Source organism: Terrapene carolina, unplaced genomic scaffold, assembly GCF_002925995.2.
Source record: "Terrapene carolina triunguis isolate 2854851 unplaced genomic scaffold, T_m_triunguis-2.0 Scaffold211, whole genome shotgun sequence".
Lineage (NCBI taxonomy): Eukaryota > Metazoa > Chordata > Testudines > Emydidae > Terrapene > Terrapene triunguis.
The window spans coordinates 31475289-31498299 of NW_020664562.1; the positions used below are offsets into that span (position 1 = coordinate 31475289).

General features: G+C 46.0%; 2 protein-coding genes across 6 annotated transcripts in view; one reads left to right on the forward strand and one right to left on the reverse strand.

Annotated features, from left to right (window-relative positions):
- Positions 1-13759, reverse strand: part of LOC113407392 (dnaJ homolog subfamily B member 4-like) — a 42787-nt gene extending 29028 nt beyond the window's left edge. The window contains exon 1 of the mRNA XM_026655835.1: positions 13685-13759. The gene's annotated coding sequence lies outside the window, so the exon portion shown is untranslated. The remainder of the gene's footprint in view (positions 1-13684) is intronic.
- A 408-nt stretch (positions 13760-14167) lies between these two features.
- LOC113407391 (far upstream element-binding protein 1) overlaps positions 14168-23011 on the forward strand; it is a 34302-nt gene continuing 25458 nt past the window's right edge. Inside the window, exons 1-8 of one of the 5 annotated variants that reach the window (XM_026655829.2) lie at positions 14168-14353; positions 15729-15819; positions 16841-16903; positions 17756-17794; positions 18352-18391; positions 19436-19485; positions 19576-19647; positions 19922-19979. In XM_026655829.2, the coding sequence (XP_026511614.1) occupies positions 14240-14353; positions 15729-15819; positions 16841-16903; positions 17756-17794; positions 18352-18391; positions 19436-19485; positions 19576-19647; positions 19922-19979 (527 nt within the window). In that variant the 5' untranslated portion in view covers positions 14168-14239. The other 4 variants (XM_026655830.2, XM_026655834.2, XM_026655832.2 and 1 more) reach the window with 4 other exon arrangements.

Below are 23011 nucleotides of genomic sequence, written 5' to 3' on the forward strand. Positions count from 1 at the left end.
AATCTCTGTTGGTTTTAAATGAAGGGGCTCAGTATTAAGGCCAATGCAGCAAATCACTCAGCATACATTTGATGTTCTAAGTCAGGACCATAAAGGACCACTGGTTCCCTCTCTCATCATGCATAACTTATTTGTCTTCATTTTCAAAGCCTTCTCACACTATCCCCACCCTATCTTCTCTGATTTAGTTGTCAACTCCTGCCTCCTATCCACCAACACTGCCAGTTCCCCTTGTCCACGTGTAACACTTTCAAGCAACCACTTTCATGCTTTTTTGCATGCTGCAAACATCCAGAAAAAAACCTAACTAATTATCCTCCTGAGAACTCTTCTTTTCCTTGATGCCTACAAAAAACTTGACAACTGTTAGGCTGTGGGTGTGCTGAGACCACTACTTACCATGCTGACCCATATTGTTTCACTGTATTCCTACAGTCTTCTGTGGCTGTATCCATCTGTTGTATCATCTCATACTCAGATAATAAGCTGTTTGGGGGCAGAGACCATCTTTTTGAGTCTATACAGAGCATAGTATAACAGGGTCTTGTCCATGACTAGGGCTGCAACACACTAGTCTCCATTATTATTATTACCATAAAGAGCAGTGCTTTAGAAGTACGTGAGGTATTTGTAAAACTTTTCAAAAAAAATTTAAAAAGTGGCTAGACAGATATATTTAAGCTTGTCAGATTTTTTTATGATTTTGATAGGTGTTTATTTTTAAGCATTTAAGATTTGTTTTATTTAAATTTTCACAGTTGTGGGAAATTACAGCAAGGGGTCACAAATGGGGAGGGCAGACAATTATTTAACAACTGTAGATGTTGAGATTCAAAACTTTAAAGCTTTATAATGGTTAAAAATACAAATTGTCCGCATTACATCAAAATATACAAAGTAAATATCCTCAAATCAAATTAACAAGTTGTCAAGCAGCATTTTTCTTACTTTGTCTGTAAATTTTGATCATTTATGGAAATACTTTTAATTAGTTTGTGTGTTTATGGTGAATCAACACTTACCGACATTGACTGATAAAAAAAATCTAAACCTTCCAAGCACAGATATAAAATTTTTACACATATTCAAAAGAAAAGCTGTAAGGATGAAATCCATCCCATATTACTCAACTGAGCAGTCCCACTGAAGTTTTGTAAGCATCTGTAAATTTTGCACCCAAAAATGGACTAACCTTGTGTTAAGTCAGTTATGTTTTAGCCCAGAGTAAAATTCTATAGCAGGATCAGGAGTTTGTAAGAGAAATGCTAACAAAACTTTAACTATAGCATTATAAGAGGGGTCACTACAATAGAATCCTTTTTGTTCTTCCAATTTTTCCTCTCTGCTATCTAGTTCCCTCCCATTTATCTTCATCAAGAATCTTTGAAATCATATACATGAATTTTCCTCTTTCATAAGTGTAAAAAAGTGCAGTAAGCAATTCACAAATGATGTCTGTGCAGTTCAGAATTAGAAATATTAAACCCTGTACTTCCTGGCTTTCTAGGTAAATTGCACTACTGAAGTAATCACTATAGGTCAGTTAAACCAAAACAAAAAACAAAAAAACCCACACTATTTAATTTCTTTAAAACAAAAACACAAACAATTAATAAAAGATCCTTGTGAGCAAAACTTTTCCTTGACATGACATTTATGACAGCAGAAGATGGCATATCTCAACTCCCCCCAAATCCCTATAAAGCAACTTGAAACTGATTACCAGGCAAAAAATTTGGCATGTTTTAAAATTACAAGCTGGAAAGGTCTTGAACATTAGCAGCGTTTTTTTAACCCAAAAGTCAACTTTCAAATCCAGCTTGCAATGCTAAAATTCTGATATTCATTCACACACAAAAGTTCACTCTCACCATTATATCTTTTTCCTCATCTCTTTACTTGTACATTAATACTGAAGGAATAACTAAGCAATGGTTTTAAAATGAACAGTATGTATTATCTTCTAACAGTTACCAGTATTCTGCTGGTTGGACTGTAGATGTTCTTTATCACTTCAGGGAACTCAGCTGCCAAAACAAAGCTGGGAATTACTTTTTTTTTTCCCCCCTTCTTAAATATGAGATAATCATCTTGCAAATGAGCCTCTCACTATATGGATGAATTCTATGGGTATGTCTACACTACGAGAGTAGTTCGATTTTAGTTAAATCGAATATGTGCAATCGATATTAGAAAGTCGAACGTGTGTGTCTACACTAAGGACAGTAATTCGACTTTGTCAGTCCACAGTACCAGGGAAAGCGTCGACATTGGAAGCAGTGCACTGTGGGCAGCTATCCCACAGTTCCCGCAGTCCCCGCTGCCCATTGGAATTCTGGGTCGAGCCCCCAATGCCTTCTGGGTAAAAAAATGTGGCGAGGGTGCTTTTGGGTAACTGTCGTCATCCGTCAGTCACTACCGCCCTGCCTCCCTCCCTGAAAGCGCCGGCGGGAAATCAGTTCGCGCACTTTTTGATCAGTGACAGCGCGGACGCCACAGCACTGCGATCATGGATCCCGCTGCGACCATCGCTGCAGTTGTGGCCGTTCTCAACGCCTCGCACCTTATCATACACCTTACCCTGAGGCAGATGCAGAGTAATCAGGCGAGGAGGCTACGGCACCGCCGTGAGGGCCTGAAGTCGGAGAGTAGCACAGAGCTGTCAGAAACCACGAGCCCCAGCGCCCAGGACATCACGGTGGCAATGGGGCATGTGGATTTTGTTGAACGGCGATTCTGGGCCCGGGAAACAAGCACGGACTGGTGGGACCGCATAGTGCTTCAGGTCTGGGATGAATCCCAGTGGCTGTGAAACTTTCGCATGCGGAAGGGCACTTTCCTGGAACTTTGTGACTTGCTGTCCCCTGCCCTGAAGCGCAAGGACACCCGCATGCGAGCAGCCCTGACTGTCCAGAAGCGAGTGGCCATAGCCCTCTGGAAGCTTGCAACGCCGGACAGCTACCGGTCAGTCGCGAACCACTTTGGCGTGGGCAAATCTACCGTGGGGGTTGTTGTCATGCAAGTAGCCAAGGCAATCGTCAAGGTACTGCTGTCAAAGGTAGTGACCCTGGGAAACGCGCAGGCCATCATAGATGGCTTCGCTGCGATGGGATTCCCAAACTGCGGTGGGGCTATAGATGGGACTCACATCCCTATCCTGGGACCGGGCCACCAGGCCAGCCAGTACATCAATAGAAAGGGCTACTTTTCAATGGTGCTGCAAGCACTGGTGGACCATCGGGGACGGTTTACAAACATCTATGTCGGATGGCCGGGCAAGGTTCATGACGCTCGCGTGTTCAGGAACTCTGGTCTGTTTAGACGGCTGCAGGAAGGTATTTACTTCCCGGACCACAAGATAACTGTGGGGGATGTGGAGATGCCTACAGTGATCCTCGGGGACCCAGCCTACCCGCTAATGCCCTGGCTCATGAAGCCCTATACTGGCGCCCTGGACACAGAAAAAGAACTGTTTAACTACCGGCTGAGCAAGTGCAGAATGGTGGTGGAGTGTGCTTTTGGCCGTCTCAAGGGGAGATGGAGAAGCTTACTCACTCGCTGTGATCTCAGCGAAACCAATATCCCCATCGTTATTGCAGCTTGCTGTGTGCTCCACAATCTCTGTGAGAGCAAGGGGGAGACCTTTATGGCGGGGTGGGAGGTTGAGGCAAATAGCCTGGCTGCTGATTACGCCCAGCCAGACAGCCGGGCGATTAGAAGAGCCCAGCGGGACGCGCTGTGCATCCGGGAGGCTTTGAAAGCCAGTTTCAAGGCTGAGCAGGGTACCCAGTGACTTTTAAGTTTGTGGACACAGAGGCAGAACTTGCCCCCCTTTCTTTACCCAGTTGCCGTCGACTATCCTCTCCACTTACATACCCCCTTCACCCCCTTCCCAAAAAATAAAGTCTGTTCTGTTTTGTTAATGGACACCGTTGTCTTTATTACTGTTTTCGCGGGAATGTTTTAAACCTGGGACACAGACTGTGGCGGGGGGCGGGTTTAGGGTTGTGATGCAAATGATGCCTCTAAACTCCAGGAATGACAGGCTCCGCGGTGGTGGACTGGTTGTTTCAACGGAGCCTGCCAGCCCTCCTGGCCGGGACTGCGTGTATGTGTCGGCTATGTGACTGTCTTGCAGGGGGAGGAGGGTTACAGATCCCCTGCTGCGCGGCTCTGTGATGCAGGGTAAGGACCGCTGCATAAGATCTGTAACTGCCCTCCCCCGCCACCAAGTCACAGAGCAACACCACCGCCCCCACCACACAAAACATGAAAACCACCTCCCAGACTGACCAGGATAACTAGTCACTGCACTGTATATGTGCCCTGCTGCTGCACCTGCCCCCTGCTAAAGGTGACTGTCCTGTCCAATGACCAAGCCCCTTCCCCCCCCCTTCAGACAGACTCCCCTCCAAAAGAAGAGGATGGAAACAGAAATGAACAGAAACATATTCTTTATTAACAACCGCACATGGAACGGGGGGGTGAAACTTGGACGGGGTCTTGTGTGAGGCGGGTAGGAAAGGACTTTTCAAATTTTGGGGAATGAGAGCCTTCTAGTGGTAGAGCAGTCCGCAGGGGTGGAGTGAAATTTTTCACGGCCCCTTCCACCCCTCCGTGTTTGGACTTTGGGTGAGGGGGGTATGGGACTTGGTGGCGGGGCAGGGCAGTTACAGAGAGACTGCAGCGGGGCTCTCTCCTCCTGCCTCCGGTCCTGCAGAACATCCACAAGGCGGCGGAGCGTGTCCGTTTGCTCCCTCATTAGTCCAAGCAGCGTTTGAGTATCCTGCCTGTCCTCCTGTCGCCACCTCTCCTCCCGTTCCATGTTTGCCCGGTGCATTTGGGACAAGTTCTCCCTCCACTGTGTCTGCTGGGCTGCCTGTGCTCGGGAGCATCCCATTAGTTCAGCAAACATGTCTTCCCGTATCCTCTTCTTCCTCCTCCTAATGTGCGCTAGCCTCTGGGCAGATGTGGCTGTGGGAATTGGAAAAAGGGAGTGAATTCCTGAGACAGAGCAATGTATCTGTGAACAGAGAACATAGTCTTTCTCTGTGAACAAGACCATGCAGAGCACCTATCACACGCGCACTGAGGACAAGGTCGAATTTTCGGCCCTCGCCTACAGTGCCTGCGGTCTTGCTGTGGCGAGCTGAGGAGCAGGGCAGGACACCGGACTTTGTCTAGATGGCAAACATGGTAAGCCGTAGACTTGTGGCCGCTTAAAACTTTAAGAGTGGCACTGGCCTCCTTTCAAATAGAAAGCAATGCGAGTCTCTGCTGGCAGCAATCCTGCAAGCATGAACTCTGCCCCTGTCCCACCCCCTCGCGGCTGTAAACCGCGTGGCTGTAAACCGGCGGTTGCAGTTCTATAAAGGGACGGGCAAGCAGTCCCAATACTAACTTTCCCCTACCTAATTCACAGCATGGAGCCATGCCAGACATCACCCTCCTGAAGGTCTCCGAGAGCCAGAAGGAGAAGATGCTCCGGGACAGCCTGCAGAAACCGGGGCCATTTGCTGCACTGCTGTGCAAGGCCATGATCCCGGAGTACCTGCTGGCCTTGTGGCAGGGAAACGTGTCCTACCACGGGGGGCCTAATAAGCTCTCCCTGCCCAGGAACCTGCTGATGAGGCTGGAAAAACACCTGCAGGAGGTGTATGAGGAGTTCTCCCCGGAGGATCTCGCCTCTATCCCCGGTTACATTGACCAGTTCCTGGCTTAGGTGCCCTTGGAGGGACAAATGACTGCAGGGTTTTGGGCATTATAATCATGAAGCGGACATTGTGCAATTTTTTGAAAATGGTTCGGACTATATATTGAGGCGCCCAAAAAAAGACAAATCATGATACACTTTGCACTGATTCCCCTTTTGTTTGACTTTACTGTTTACATGTTTTGAAGCACTTTACCCACTGTTCATATTTTCAATCTTCCTGTTTTGTTGCAGATAAATGTTTACATGTTTTAAAGCACTTTAGCTAATGTTAATATTTTAAATACGCCAGTTATGTTGTAAATAAATGTTTAGATATTTAAAACACTTACTGCTTGATCCGTCCCCTGAATCTGTGTCTGGGGTAACGGCTGGGGAGGGTTGGTAGGGGATCTCTGTCAGGGTGATGAAGAGCTCCTGGCTGTCGGGCAAATCAGCGTTGTAAGCGCTGTCTACTGCCTCGTCCTCCTCATCTCCTTCCTCCTCTTCCCCGTCCGCTGAGGAACCGGCCGCGGACAATATCCCATCCTCAGAGTCCACGGTCAGGGGTGGGGTGGTGGTGGCGGCCGCACCTAGGATGGAATGCAGTGCCTCGTAGAAACGGGATGTGTGGGGCTGGGATCCAGAGCGTCCGTTTGCCTCTTTGGTCTTCTGGTAGCCTTGTCTCAGCTCCTTGATTTTCACGCGGCACTGCGTTGCATCCCGGCTGTAGCCTCTCTCTGCCATGGCTTTAGAGATCTTCTCATAGATCTTTGCATTCCGTCTTTTGGAGCGCAGCTCCGAAAGCACGGACTCATCGCCCCACACTGCGATGAGATCCAAGACTTCCCGATCCGTCCATGCTGGGGCCCTCTTTCTATTGGATTGCACGGCCATCTCTGCTGGAGAGCTCTGCATCGTTGCCACTGCTGCTGAGCTCACCACGGTGTCCAAACAGAAACTGCAATTCAAACTGCCCAGACAGGAAAAGGAATTCAAATTTTCCCGGGGGAGTGGCTGGTCAGAGCATCCGAGCTCAGACTGCTGTCCAGAGCGTCAACAGAGTGGTGCACTGTGGGATAGCTCCCGGAGCTATTAGCGTCGATTTCCATCCACACCTAGCCTAATTCGACATGGCCATGTCGAATTTAGCGCTACTCCTCTCGTTGGGGAGGATTACAGAAATCGATTTAAAGAGAGCTCTATGTCGAACTAAATGGCTTCCTGGTGTGGACGGGTGCAGGGTTAATTCGATATAACGGCGCTAAATTCGACATAAAAGCCTAGTGTAGACCAGGCCTATGTGTGATAATTAGGCATCACTTCTCTCATACTCTGAAGTTTCAAAGAAGAACGACATCTGGAAGCAAGGAAATTAAATTGCTCAATCCAGAATGTGTTATTCCATATTTCTGAATACGACATATTTCCTTCTTTGAACTTATGTACATACCTTACACATTCCAAGAAGTAGGATTACTTTGCTATATAGAGTGTGTTCAATATTCATTAATGTCTGCATATTCCCAAGATTTGCACTGTTGAACAGAAAGTTACATAGGGAAGGGGAATTGCTATCAGAGTTATAGATTCCCTAGCATTTAGAAACAATAGTCTTTCTTCCTTCCCGGCCTGTAGAACTAACATGATTATTTTAGCGTGTGCCATGTATTGAGGGAAAGAAAGCTACGTAGAAATGAGGACAGTATCCTCTTTAGAGGTGATTATCGCAAGTCAAAATTGTGCATTGGTAGGTCAAAGTGGGGAAGCTTTTTTTGCCTTGGTCAATGGGTTAGTCACTGAAGGTAATAAACAGACTCTCTTGTGCCAAAAGAAAGCATGATAGCATAACCATGTTTCAATGAGTTTTTTTGTTTCATGTGTTGACAGTAACATGTTTATAATATATCTATTTCAGAACGTTGACTATTCTTATACAGCCAAATGCAAGTCAGAGCATCTAGATAAGGGTTGAACAAACTATGGCCCGTGTGCTGGATCCGGCCTGCCAGCAGTTTTAATCCAGCCCTCAAGCTCCCGGCTGGGGAGCGGGGTTATGGGCTTACCCCGCTCTGGTGCTCCAGCAGGGGAGCAGGGTTGAGGGTCGCTCCACGCAGCTCCCGGAAGCAGCGGCATGGCCCCCTCCGGCTCCTACATGTAGGAGCAGCTAGGGGGCTCCGCTCTGCACGCTGGGAACCGCAGCCAATGGGAGCTGCAGGGGCAGTGCCTGTGGACAGGGCAGCGTGCAGAGCCACCTGGCTGCGCCTCTGCATAGGAGCTGGAGAAGGAACATGCTGCTGCTTCCGGGAGCCACTTAAAGCAAGCACCGCCCAGAGCCTTCACCCCCGAGCCTCTCCCGGTGCCCCAACCCACTGCCCCAGCCCTGATCCCCCTCCCACCTTCCGAATCCCTCGGTCCCAGCCCGGAGCACCCTCCCACACCCCAAACTTCCCACCCCCACCCCCCCCCCCAAGTCCGCCCCCCCAGCCGGAGCCCTCCCCCCCCCCCCCCCCCCCCGCAGCCTGGAGCCCCCTTCCACACCCTGAACTCCTCATTTCTGGTCCCACCTCGGAGCCCGCCCACAACCAGAACCCTCACCTGCTCCCAATCCCAATTTTGTGAGCATTCATGTCCCGTCATACAATTTCTATTCCTAGCTGTGACCCTAAGGACAAAAAGTTGCCCATCCCTGATCTAGACACAAGGGAAAAAACCTTAAATGAGTGAGGAAAAAGTTTGTTAGAGGAAAACTGCTTTCTGTCCTAAGCGATTAGAGCAACATAAGAACTTAAAGTGTCCAACTAGAATGCCAGCAAGAGGCTTATCAAATTTTAAAGCAACTTGACACCAGTTGTAAAGGGCCCCATCTGAAGAACATTTACAGTGTAGGCCTATATCAAGAAAAAAAAAAAAACAGACTAGGCAGTGGTGACATTTGCCTGAGTGTCTTCTAATAAGAGCTAGGTCTTATATAGCACTATTCATAAGTAATCTAAAAAGCACTTTACAAAAGGAAGACAATATCAATCTCCCTATTTTGCAGATGGGGAAACTGAGGGACAGAGAAGGGGAATGATTTGCCCAAGTTCATTCACTCGGGTCAGGGGAAGTCAGGTATAGAACCCAAGTCTTCCAGGTCCCAGTCCAGCGTGCTAATTGGGCCATACCAGTCACCCTTCATTGTTTGGTAAACACTCCAATCTGTGCACTGCCAGTAGATTTCTGAGTAAGCTTACACAGTACAAGCAACAGGAAACACAGCGTTGAGGCCTTTAATAGGCTTTTAACTAACACAAAAATCAATCTTAAAATGCCCACTTTATATACATAATCTTTTAATTTCAGGGTGATTATAATGGGGGAAGCCAATGGAATAGGAATACAATCTCCTTTCACCTTCCTGGGATAGAATCAATTAATAGAAGCAGATAGGAAAAGGAATTCTTTTTCCTGGAACAACTCCAGTTGTTCTCGCTTTATGTGTGTTACCAGTAAAAGTCAATGGATCCTAATTAAATTAAAAAGCCAGTCATATAAAAAAAATACTGTTTTCATGTAAACATCTGTTAAATAATAAAAGCACAACATTGCCAACGTGACAAATAAAAGTGTGTAAAAATAGAATTTACTTAACTCAAACCTAAGTTTAAATTGGAAATATATGATATAGTAACAGAAGCATACACAGCAGTAGGCCATCCCCTGGCACAGACAGAGCAGATGTAAGCTATAGTACGCTCCTCTCCTCTCTTCCCACAAACACACACACACTTAGTGGTCCAATTTAAGTACTGCTATTACTCTCTCATATTACTAGCTATTAGGGCAAAAAAGTTAGCCACACTCTACAGCCTTCAGCTTCATCTAAAGCTGATTTTTTTGTCATGTTACAACATGTTAATTGATTGCCAATTGTTTCTGGCCAAAAACGCTTGTTCCTGGGTGTGGTTCGAGAACTTTAAGCAAGGTCTATGTTAAACATAAATAAATAAATAAAGTTTCATTTGAGCCACCTCGTTCCAAACTGACACAAGCTCAAAGAGCCTTGTAACTAAAGATATGACAAATCCACTTTTTTAAAACTTTATCAGATGCTTGCTATCAACCCTCAGCATTAACTAGATACCAGATACAGATACTGACACTACAGAAGTTCGTAAGATAATGGCTGTGGGCTCTGAAGCCTGGTCCATTTGAGCACCCACTAGCTCGCCCATTGCTAAAAGCTCCTAGGGAGGAGCTACTGGACCCAGAACCCAACCAAGTTCAGGGGACAACAAAGGCAATAACGGGAACAGGTGTGGGGGTCAAAGGGCCAAAACTAGGGAACCAGAAGGGGACACTGAGCAGAGAACCCTGGACAGCGCCTATTGCTCCTCAAAGGCATCGAGAGAGCTGGCAGACACTGCCCAGAGGAACTCTGCACAGATATGTAAGCGGATAAAAATAAACAAAAGACAGCCCCACAGTCGCAGGGCCCCCCCTCTGCCAACCTCCTCTCCCTGGTGTTACAAATGGCCACCTTGGCCATGGCCAGGAGGAGGCTGACAAGGTGGTCCCGCGACTTTGTGGGGCTTCAGATCGGATGTGCGTAAATAAACAAGTGCGGGGAAAAGTGCAGCCAGAACCTCAATAAGAGGTTCTGGAGGAGCTGGAAGAGGGGCTGCAGCCTGGCGCACTGAAGGTATGCGTGCGCCAAGGTCTCCCTCATGCCACAGAAGGGACAGGCTTCAGAGACAGAGGTGAACTGCGCCGAGTACACGCCTGTGCTCACAGCTCCATGTAGGAGCCACCAGCTGATATCCCCAGCAGGCCGCAGGACTAAGATGGAATATAAGCTGTTCCACCAGGGTTCCCCACCCTCCATTCCTGGTGAACTGTCCCGCCATTTGGTATATGGGCAGAACATGAAGGTGGGGAAATGAAGTGTGTGCATCACGAGCACATATAGATGGTCTCTTGGCGCGGTTCGAAAATGGACAGGCTGCAAGACATGCAGCCAACTTGGGGTACGAGGAGGGGGAGACTGGGAAGGCTCACGGGGCAGGGGGCCAATGGAAATATCCGGAGAGCCTGGTGTGAGAGGCGGGCAGGGTGCACCCTCTCGCAGGACCAGCTCGAGGAAAACCCAAGCCTCGGGGGACAGGACTGCCTCCAACTCCTGGAGAACGTGCCAGGGGGTTTTAAGGGTGGAGAGCCCCATGCACCAACTGAGCGCCAGGGGATCCATCCAACCCCCCCAAGTCATAGTCCAGGAGGTCTCCAATCTTGGTAACTCCCACCAGGACCAACCTCTGGCATACCAAGGGGGACTCTACCACCTGCACACGGAGCTGAAGATTGTGTAGCAGGGCCTCCGTGAGGAGATCTGCCCTCTCGGTGGCCACCACAGACCTGGTTGCTGAAACCAGCCTCCAGGTCCAGAGGAGGTCCTGGTAGAAGACCAGCAGCTCAGAGAGGTCTCGCGGAAAACCTCTTGGATGGAGAAAAAAGAGCTGCCTCTCATATCGAAGCCCTCGCAGGCGGTGGAGGAAGGCATGCCCTAATATGCTCCGCGCCGAGCCACCTGCACTATAAAGGACTCTCTGCAGGGCCTGGAGGCGGAAGACATGGACCTGCTTGCGCATGCATACCAGGCCGTCCTCCTTTCTTCAGGGGAAGATGGAGAACCCCTGCAGAGACCCAGTGCAGTCCTGGCCAAAAAAACTCCAGAACCAACCTCTGGAGATTGGCCAGGAACCTTGGGGGGTGGGCATAGGGTGTTGAGCCAGTGCCAGAGCATGGACAGGACCAGTTGGTTAAGCACCAGCGCTCTCCACTGGAGAGAGAGGCACTGGAGCAGTCCTGTTCGGCCCCGCAGTCACCCAGCCACCCTGCCAGCTGTCTGGCGGAGACGGATGTGTGGCAGAAAGGTAAACACCAAGATAGAGCAGTGGACCTGCGCTCCACCGGATAGCCTGAAGCATGGGTGGGAGGGAGCTCGCCCGCCACCCGGCCCCGACCACTAGGCAAGAGCTCTTGACCCAGTTGACCGGAGCAGAGGAGGCCGCTGAGTAAACAGCTTGGCAAGCCTCCACCCGCACCAGGTCGTCCGGGTCCTGGACCATGAGGAGCACGTCGTCGGAATACGCTGCCAGGACCAGCTGCACCTCCGGCTCACACAGCACCAACCCTGTCAACCTCTTACGAAGGAGACGGAGGAAGGGCTCAATAGCCAGAGTATTCAGCTGACCTGACAGTGGACAGCCTTGCTGCACTCCTTGCACGAAGCTGACAGGTGCAGTCAAGGTCCAGTTGACCCTGACCAAACACTCTGTGGAAGCGTACAGCACCTGGAGAAACCCCATAAACTGGGGCCCGAAGCCGAATGCCCGCAGAGATACCTGTGGTCCATCCGGACGAATGCCTTCTCCTGATCCAACGACAGGAGGGTGAACGACAGACCATCCCTACACCCAAGCTCTAAGAGATCCCAGACCAGGTAAAGATTATCAAAGAGGGTATGGTCCGGGACGGTGTAGGTCTGGTCAGGATGGACCACGTCCACCAGCATGGACCGCAGCGAGACGGCCTTTGCTACGACCTTGTAGTTCATGCTGAGGAGCGAGACTGGACACCAGTTACGGAGATCGCAGAGGTCCCCCTTTTTTGGCAGCAAGGTGAGCACTGCTCGCCTGCATGACAGGGAGAGGACCCCGCTGCTCTCCAACGATTCGGCCCAGATGGTGGCAAGGTCCAGGCCGAGGATGTCCCAGAACACGCGGTAGAACTCCATGGTCAGCCCCTCCACACCCAGAGATTTATTAGTGGGCATGAGACGGAGGGCTTCCGAGAACTTGGCCAGAGTGAGAGGCAGGGCAGCTCCAGCCGTTCCTGGTCACCCGTGCTAACTGTCAGGAGTTCATCCCAAAGCACACTGCAGGCATCAGCGTTGGTTGGCTCCAGGGAGAAAAGGCCAGCATAGAAGGCCTGGGCCCTCTCGCGTATCTCCACCAGATCCATGAGGGGGGTAGCATCTGCTGCCAAAAGGCAGATGACGTGCTTCTTTAACCCCCTGACTGCTACTCCAGGGCATAGAAGAAGCGGGAGCCACGATCCATCTCCCGCAGGAGCTGAAGCCTGGTAGGAAGATGCTAGAATCAACAGAGCAAACCATCCTGAAAAATGAATATACTAAAAAGGAATCAAAAGTAGTACTGATTGAATGAGAGCAGTGAAGTGCCAAGGCAAGGGGCATAAAGAATTTAATGGTGGTACATCTTAAAAAGCCAGGTTACATTTAGCTGAAAAGAGAAGCCACACTAGAGAAAGAGTCACGAACCCCAGAGAAGAACTTAGGCTTTCGTTCCCCTCCACCCCCACCTTGGCTGGCATGCCAAGCGGGGACGTCTCAGATCCTGAGCTGGTCAGATCAGCTCTGCATATCACCTCGCCATGCGGCAGCTAACAACAAACGCGGCTGTTTCTCGAGGCGCTGCCAGTTTCCTCAGCCCCCGCTGCGGCGCGGCACCGCAGACCTCTCGGCCCACCCATCCTCCGGTAGCAATAACGCGCTAGTTCTATGTCGCCTGAGCGCGTTACACGGGGGTGATATTTTCTCCCTGACTACGCTCCACAACAACGCCAGTTTACAGGCCGCCGCCGCCGCCACCACAACACCCCCCCGCAGCGCTGCAAGCCCCATGCCCAGCGGGCTGACCGGCTTCGCTGCATCCCTTTTCGGCGGCAGTCACCTGGCAAGTGACGCTTCTCCTCCCCAATGCACCACCCCAGCATGCCCCGGGGGGCAGCCGCAGAGCCATGCTGGGCCAGGAGCTCTGCGCCCCCAGATTTCACCCCTGGATTGGACTCGGTGGGGGGGGACTGTGCCCTGGAGGCAACGAGCTCCCTCAGCACGGGGCCAGCGCCCGGGGGGGGGGTGCTCAGACCCCAGCGGCCTGCGAATGGCAGTAACCGCTCGCCCCGCGCGGAGCTTCACCCTCCCTGACTCACTCAAAGCCGCAGAAGTCTCGGTCAGCGTTAGCAGGTCGCGAGCCAACCGAGCTCCCAGCAGCCACCGCGCTCCAGCTGAGGCTGGAGCCCCACGCGCTGAAAATTAACCTTCAAAGCTCGCGAGATCCACCTGTTTCCCTTCCGCGATCTCCCAAATCCCGAACCGATAAAAGTCATCGCGTGATCGCCCCGCCCCGCCTACACGATGGGGCCCCTCAAATCCCGTTCCAGGAATGAACTATCGCGAGTCTTATCTCCCCGCCTCTGAGGATTTCCGCTTCCATGCCCCTGAAGGACATCTCTGTAGATCTAACCTCGACCCCACACATATACTGGCTTTCAGAATGAAGTCTCACGAGATTTCCTCTTCTTCCACAAGAACCTCCACGAAATCCCACCCCTCCCTTCCAGAGGTCTCGCGAGGTTTCCTCTCCTTCCCTGCCCCCCTCCCCCGAGCACGATGCCGCGCAGGAATGTGAAAGGCTCCCGCCCGCCGCCATTTTCTTTCTTTCTTGGCAGGCAGCGAGTAGGGCAGGAAGCGGCGGCGGAGCGGCTATGGCGGATTATTCCACGGTGCCCCCTCCTGCTTCGGGCGCGCCCGGAGGAGGAGGAGGCGGAGGTGGGGGAGTCAACGATGCCTTTAAAGACGCACTGCAGCGGGCTAGGCAGGTGTGTAATGTGGGCACCAGCCCATCGGTAGCTCCGACCCTCAGGCTCGGGGGCCTGGAAGCGGCTCCCGATAGGGCCTCCTCTGATCCTCAGCACCGGAATCTCCCCTCTACCTATTCTGGGACAAATAGGGTGGGTCCTACGCAAATCCTTTGAAGCGTATCGGGCGGCTTCAGGGGTTTGTTCTGGGGAGGGGGCTGGAGTCAGGCTGGGTCCGCTTCCCTTTCAGGGGCCTCGTTTTCTGCGCACGTTGGGGTGACGGCGGTGCTATTTGTTTCTTCCCCATTCCCCGCCCTATGTACGCAGTGAGGAGAGATTCTTGGGTCTCCCCAACACCCACAACGAGGGGGGAGCTCCCGCCGCGCCCTTGCCCCATCAGCACACAATGAGATGGGGGGGGGTTCCCACCTCTGCTCGATCCCCGGTAACCTTCCCCCTGTACCCACAAGCTCCGTCAAGGGACAGGTTACGGAGGGGACCTTTCCCGGGCCTTCCCTCTGAGCCGTTTGGGGAGGAAGCAAATAGCGAAATCACAGCTGGTTATTAAAAGCGCCTTATCCCAGGCAGCGCGCGGCCCTGGGTCGCCGCCCTGCGCTGGTTGGGGAGGCGAAGGAGACGGAACTGCTTGTCGCGGGTTTTCGACGAGTCTCCCCCCTCGTGTTCTAAAAGGCTCAGGTTCAGGTCCAGTTATTATGTTGCCTGAGGCGCTCTTGTATCCTGGTAACCTGCTCAAACTAGTTTGAAAGTGTTGGGTTCGTTGGTCCTGAGCTAAAACTACAGGTTTACGTTGAGTACTCTCTGTCCTTTAGTTTTACTTTTAACTCGATTTGCACTATTGTCGTTTTTTCAGTTGGCTGCACATAAGATTTCATTTGGTAACAAGCAAGATGCAACTTTGTACAGTGTTTATAAAGGGAAAGTCAGATAATGCAGTTATGAGATTTAAGGTGATTTTGGTAGGAGTTGGGTTCTCTGTGAGATAACTCAACCTGTTTTAATGAGATGGAAAATCTCAAAGATCTTGTGGAAAAATACATGGTGCTGCCATTTCTAAATGCAGCAGTCTCTTCTACTTCCTCCATGGGTGAAACCTCATGAGTACAATAACCTCCTTTTTGTAAAGAGAAATCTGTAAGAATGCAAAATGCTCTTTAAATACCGGTCTTAAAGCAAAATGATCATTTGATCAAGTGTGCTCAAAGATGATATGCAAAGAAAGGGACTTTTTTTCGTCATTGAGATATATATTGTTTTTAATATGTATTTTTTAAACCTCCAGCAAAACTAGGGCAAACCAGGACTGATCTGCAAGGTTTTTGATTTGCAAGGTAAAAAGTATCTCATGTATGTTTTCATTATTTTTACTTTTATCTAGATTGCAGCAAAAATTGGAGGTGATGGAGGGACATCAATGAATTCAAATGATTACGGTTATGGAGGACAAAAAAGACCTCTTGAAGATGGAGGTATGCTGTCAATAAATATGTGCATACTACCATAATTCATTTTGTTCATGGCAGCGGTGTCAAAAAGGTCCTAAATTTTCCACAGAAACAATAGTAAATAGTATAGATCCATATTGTACTGGCATGTGCTCTCTTTAAAGAACATCACACACTTTGCCAATTTGGTTTTAATGGGGATTTTTGTTTAGAAATCAGTGGTGCTATTTAGGTCTTAAATCTGAAGTCTGTGTAAATCAATTCTTAGACCATTACCTGACCTCTTGTACTGAAACAATGCAGTAAATTTTAAGAGGAAAACCCATGGGTAAGGTAGGTGAAACATAAATAATTTAGAAGATCCCTTTATGCAGGTATATTGTTGAAATCTTTTATTCACTGTTAAGGTTGAAGGTGGTCACCTTTCAAACCTATGCTGGTTTGACCTCTGATTTATTATTGAAGGTACAGCATCTGGTAAACTACTTTTAATGCATTTCATTGTAAAGGCATAGGACTTTAAAAAAAAAAAAAGGACAGGAAAATAAAAATTCTTCTTATTAGACTTGGCTAAATCTTTTACTAACTTCAGCATACAGCACGCATGAACCCTGATAAGATCATGCTGTAATATTTCCTCTACTTTTGTTGCGGTTTCCACTTTTTGACTTGCTTAACGTTGCAGAAAAGTTTGCTGCTGAATTGTGTGGCGTGTCTTCTGATTTTTACTACACAACTAGTGTGAACTTAACAGGGTTTGATATGTTTAATAAACACACATAATCCTGACTAAATTATGGAGAGAAACTTCTGAACTTGGAGATGTTGAAAATACTTTGTTAGGTCTATATGAGCTGTGACTTTTTTTTTTCCTTTAAGAGGATTGTGACTCAGTTTACAGAATGCAATTAAGGCTTCAAACCAGGAGTTCTTGTATTCTTTATTAAAGTGTTTTTCTATTAATAGTGAGGTTTTTAATATACAAAAATGAGCTAATGATGCTTCAGATGATGTATGTAATGTATTCTTTTTATTTTATGTGTAGATGGCTCTTGGACAAGTCCGAGCAGTACAACACACTGGGAGGGAATGCCCTCTCCTTTTAAAGGCAGGAATTTTTATTTATTACCTGTGTTTAGTATGTAAACGTGAAATAAACTAGTGGATCTTTTGAAATGGATGACACAAATATTTCCTGGATTATGTGTCTGACTTTTTGCTACACATAAATTATGATGGTTCATCACATAACTTTGAATTTGGGGTGGGGAAGGAAACATCTGAAGTAGTCTTTTCAGAAATAGGTTGTCAGTGCCTTTCATTTCGCTTATTTGTACAAAGAGGATTTTTGATGTTAGTGATAGAGTTGCTTTGAATATACTTTTTTTTTTTTTTTTTGAAGTTTTATGCTGTGAAATGCTTGATATTTGGATAGGAATTTCATACCACAGTTCAGACTCAGATTGCATTGCAGGGGATTATTGTTGCTTCTTAAATTCTATGTAGATTTGTGGTCACTTGTCAGATTTTTTTTAAGCCATTGTTTATTTTCATACTGATTTTTGGTGGACTTTTATCTTCAGTTCTTACTGTAGAAGCATCATTAGCTTGAGAAACCAGTTATTAGGAGCAGAGTTAAATGTTGTTGCTTGTCTTAGCTAAGTTTCATTGACTGTTTATGGATATCCAATCTACAGTATGTTTCTAAAACTATGCTTTTCTTAAACCACTGGATAGACGAATGGAAATACTTAACTTCTTTTCAAGTATACTAACCGAGTACCGTACTTATAAGATTTCTTTTTTATTCAGATCTATTCCCTGAAATTACCAAAACAAAAACAAATTCATTGACTTAAAAAATACACTGGAAAAGTTACGATTCACGCTCATGGGACAGCCATTAGTTTAAAAGATTCTTGTTTCTTTGCAAAAAATAAAAAAAATCTTAATTTTGCAGATCAACCAGATGCTAAGAAAGTTGCTCCTCAGAATGACTGTAAGTATTTTTTATTTCATTGCGAATAAAACCTAAACAAGTGTACATTTTCAGAGCAAGAGTATGATGCAGTATTCTGGTAGGTAATGTTGGACCAGTGAGATCACAATGACTTGACCTGTAAGTCTCAAGTTTCTTTAAGGAAAATAGGCTTGTTTTTGAACAGTTTGATAGTTGTGAAATATTATATATTAGCAACAGAGCTGAGAATCAGTTTGTCTTTTAGCTATACTTTTATACCTCTGCTTGGCAACTTTTTTTAAAACCCAGCTTTGTCAGAAGTAGCTACAGATACACCTCTACTCCGATATAACACGAATTCGGATATAACGCGGTAAAGCAGTGCTATGGGGGGCGGGGGCTGCGCACTCCGGCAGATCAAAGCAAGTTCAATATAACGTGGTTTCACCTATAACGCGGTAAGATTTTTTGGCTCCTGAGGACAGTGTTATATCGGGGTAGAGGTGTAGTTTGTTAGTGGGAAATTTTTGGCTTAATTGTGAGAGAATTTTGCCTTTATTTGTGAATTTAACTTTAAAAATACTTTTTATTTGTAGCTTTTGGAACCCAGCTACCCCCGATGCATCAGCAACAAAGGTAGGAGCCATAATGAACATTTTGTTTACACTTACTTTTTAGTATTGGTGCATTTCCAGGAAACAACTTCAAAACATTTCTCCTAAAAAGACAACGTTTGAACATAATAATGAAACACAATTGTGAAGTGATGCTTGTTACAGTTTAGCCACAATAGGCATAAGCTAAATATTTGAAATGTATGTAATAGGATACCACATCGAGAACTGCATGGAGACTTGATATCATGTCATATGTGGGAGGTGTGATCCATAGGGTCAGGCATCTGGACTGAAGGAAAAGGTTATTTTAAAAGCAAGAGGGAAAGGTTTCTTAAGGGGAAAAATATTGGCGTTAACAAAATTTATGCCAAACATATCTGATCAATAACTTATGCTGCATTCTTCTCATCTTGCTTCTTCCCTCTGCTCAGAACACAAAACTAACCAAAAACACAAAACTAACCAACCTGCCCACATGCCCTTTTAATTGTTGATGTGCATTTTTTGTTTGGAAATGGCCTATATTTTTTTGTTCTGGAAATGACCTATATTTTTATACATCTGTGACATACTTCTAATGCTACATAACTAGCAATATTTTAATAATCATGGAATATACTGGTCTTTTTCATACCAAACAGATTTTTAGCAGAAATAATTGATCTATTATGAAGTACATAAATCTAGTATCTAAATTTTATATAAGGAGTGTCATTTTTGCCTTCTAATATTACTGTTTGGTATTCTGTGTTTACAGATTGTCATTTTGGCTTTTAATCTCTATTTAACTTGAAGAATTTCAGGTTAAAATGGGCAAAACTTCTAAAGTAAAATTGCATAAACTTGGCTCTCATTCAAGTCACTAGATGCGGTAGATGCACCCACAGAAAGGCATTTCCCCAAAATGTTGCAGTATGTTTCTCCTCCTTGGTGTGATTGGGGGCGGGGGGGGGGGGGGAAGGCAGCCAGTCTTTCTATACAGATGAAAAATATTCTCTAAATTCTAAGCCAGTGTAGTCTCCTAACCATATGTAATCTTTTGTTGTATTTTGTCTTTTTTTAGGTCTGTAATGACAGAGGAGTACAAAGTTCCAGATGGAATGGTTGGATTCAGTAAGTAGTATAAATATAATATACAATATAATGGAGCTTTTAACAAATGTTGCTATTGCTAGTAAAATCCTTTTGTTTTTATTCCTCAAGTAATTGGCAGAGGAGGAGAACAGATTTCACGCATACAGCAAGAATCTGGATGCAAAATACAGATTGCTCCTGGTAATTATTTCCTTTTGAGGTTATATACATTTAGTGGTAGCAAGTTTGGAACACTGCTGGTTGGTTTTTCAACTAAATTTATTCTCACCTTTAACAACTGGGAATAGGTACAAGTCATTTAGGTGCAAAACAATCTTCAATCTTGAGACTGTCATTTTATTGGTTTAGTGAAATGTTAAAACTTCCCACAACACACTTTTCTATTTACTTAGCTACTGATTCCTTGCAAGTTAAACAGAATTGTTAAATCTGTTCCATTTTACAAACTTTATAGATAGCGGTGGCCTGCCTGATAGATCTTGCATGTTAACTGGAACACCCGAGTCTGTTCAGTAAGTACATTGTCTAATATTTTTAGATCTAAAAATATTTTAAAGTATGTCATATGACTCCTATACAGTGAGGTGACAATAACTAGGCTTGGAAGGATTCAGTTTTTATTGGTAAACATTGATTGCAAGGCACACAGAAATTGACAAAAATGTTTCTATCGATGATCAAAATTTACAGATAGGCAAAATAAGAAAAATGTTGCTTGAGAGAATTTTTGATTTAAGGATATTTCCTTTGCATACTCTGTCATGTGCTATTGACAGTTTGTGTTTTAACAGTTATAAAGCTTCAATTCTTTGAATCTGAGCGTTTACTGTCATTAAGTAATTATTCTGACCCCCTGTTGTCTTGGGAGGAGGGGGGAGCATAATTTCCCACAACTCTGAAAATTTAAATAGATAATCTAGAGAAATGCTTAAGAATAAGAATTTAATTGTGCTGAGCCTGAATATAACCATTCAACTGTGAAAATGAAGTAGCCCCTTTTCTTGCAGTTAGATCTATGCTGATGGATCAGACCCTAAGGATATTATTAAATCAAGGATGAAACATTTGATCTGTATATTATCAAGATCTGACTGAACAATGCAACTGGCCCAATTTTTGCTAGTAATTATTAATCTGTACACTAGTTTCAGCATGAGTACAAAGTGTGTCGGAGTGGTGTGTGGCCGTGCCATTTGATTTTATGTTGATATGTAATTTTCTGGATGAAGTTAATATTGAAGTGTGGTGTTTTTGATGATTAGTAGGGCTTGGGAGACATTCGTAAATTTGAGTTCCACTATTTTTCTTACTGCCATAATGTTAACAGTAATTTGAATTTGATCTGTTGCCAAGTAATTTAGTTTACTATATGTCACTAAGCAAAAAGACATTAACATTTATTAAACATATATTAAAAAAATAAAGGGTAGGGGGGACCTACAACATCTGCTTTTTTTTAATTTTGAAAGGGTCTTATGCCTTTCACTCAAATTGGCCTGCTTAGGAATAGCTTTTTAGCAGACCAACTGATCACAACAAAATGTTACAAGATTAGATTCATTCTGGCTCGATAGGATAAGCACTTATTAGCCAGAAGACAAATTGATAAAAAAGCAAGGCACAGTCATGGATATGTTGGTGTTCAGTCAGAACATGTAGGATTTTAAAAGAAGGCCCAATGGCGTGAAGATAAATGTGGTCCTATTATATAGTAGCGGTGGGCATAATCATGGTGGTACTTGGTAAATCAAGGCTTTCCAGTACACAAGACTTAAGCTTTTAGTTGAGACAATGTTTAGATGCCTCCTAGTCTGAATTCTTACATGTCTTTATGGGTTAGATGACCTGTACCTAAAGCAACGTAGTGCCTATTGATAGACTTGCATCAGCAGAGAGAATTTTCACCATCCTGTGCTGTGGTGGGTTGATCTGTGAAATTACACAGCAGAGTATATTCTAGTTGAATGCTGGAAAGTCTAGTGCAGAGGTTCTCAAACTGTGGTCCGCAGACCACCAGTGATCCGCGAGCTCCATTCAGGTGGTCCGTGGATAGTTCCCTCTAAGGTGCGCGCCTGAGTGGCTGCACACAACACAATGAAGGGCCACCCGCCTAATTAGTGTAGCCGTGCAGGCTTGGCTTCACTAATTAGGTGTCTGGACCTTGGAGAAGATGCACATGTAAGGTGAGGTGGTGGCCTTGGGAGGAATGGGGGTAGGTGGGAGGGGGCAGTGGGGTGAGAAGAGGGGGTGAGGGGAATTTGGGATGTGCAGGACTGCGGCGGCCAGAGAAAGAGGCGACTTTCCCCAGCTCCAGGGCTGCGGCTGCTGGAGAGAGCCCCCCTCTTCCCAGCCCCTGTTTGGGGCCCGCCGCAGCGGGGGAGAGGGCACATTAGAAAGGTAAGACTACTGATCCATCACATTAGAAAGGTAAGACTACTGATACTAAAATATGAGTTGTGTGCTTTTGTTTGTAGAACAAAAAAACTTTAATTACTATTAAGGGTTTTTTTTATATAGTGCTTTTATCTAAAGCGCTTTACAATAGTTAGCTAACGGTACAAACAACATTGGGAAAGATCATTAAGTGGTGTGCTCCGCGATAAAAAAAAAAGTATGAGAACCACTTGTCTAGCGGACTTGACCAGCCCTAGCTGTTAGTGTTGAGTGGTTTTCTTTCAACTTAACTGAAAAGTTGATGTGTATCCAGCATTTGGCCAGCACTGTAAAGGCAGTGTCAATGTGGGAGACTGTTACCTCTGAGTCTAATTTACTCTGGTTTTGCTTGAGGACATGTTAGGTGGAATGGATTTTGTCCAAGTGTCTGTGTGCTAGTCCCCTGTGCTCTTCTGTTTTTGGCAAGGCCTGCTGGGAGCTCTGGGGTCAATTGATGGCAGTTGGTGTTTCTCTTTGGAAACCCACCCATTTTTCAACAACTGTGGTGGGTTCTCTCTTCAAGAAGCTATCTCTTAACTGGCAAGCATATTCACATTATGAATCCACTGTGACCATAATTTGGGGGCAGATGTTTGAGGGAGGTATTGTAGCAGTTTCAGTCCTAACTTAATCTTTGACCTGGTCGCTGTGGTTTAGGCAGGTGTTAAAAACAAACTTACTGTTGCCTATCCACGTAAAAAGGATCCAGGCCAATCTTGTTAAATGAAGTCTTCAGCCATTCTTATTAATATAGGGCAGCAGCTACCTATCCAAATTTAGAATTACAACTGAATTTTTTACAAGCCTTATTTTGGTATTTGAGTAAAATTAACATACAAAGGGAAATACCTTCCTCAAGATTGGCAGTCTGTGGCCAAGGTAAACATAGTCCATGAAATTTGAGATTAATTGGATAAGAGGTTTGTCAATTATGACATGCAAAGAATTTCACCAGAGTCTAAATGTGTTTTTATAGTTACAGTATTTTAATAAAAAGAGAGAGAAGTTTTAAATTATGGTTTACTGGACTCATCAAGCTGAGCTATAATGCACAGAACCTAAGATGAGGTGATGGATTTAATCTTGTAAATAGCAGTGTTAGCATGGGTTG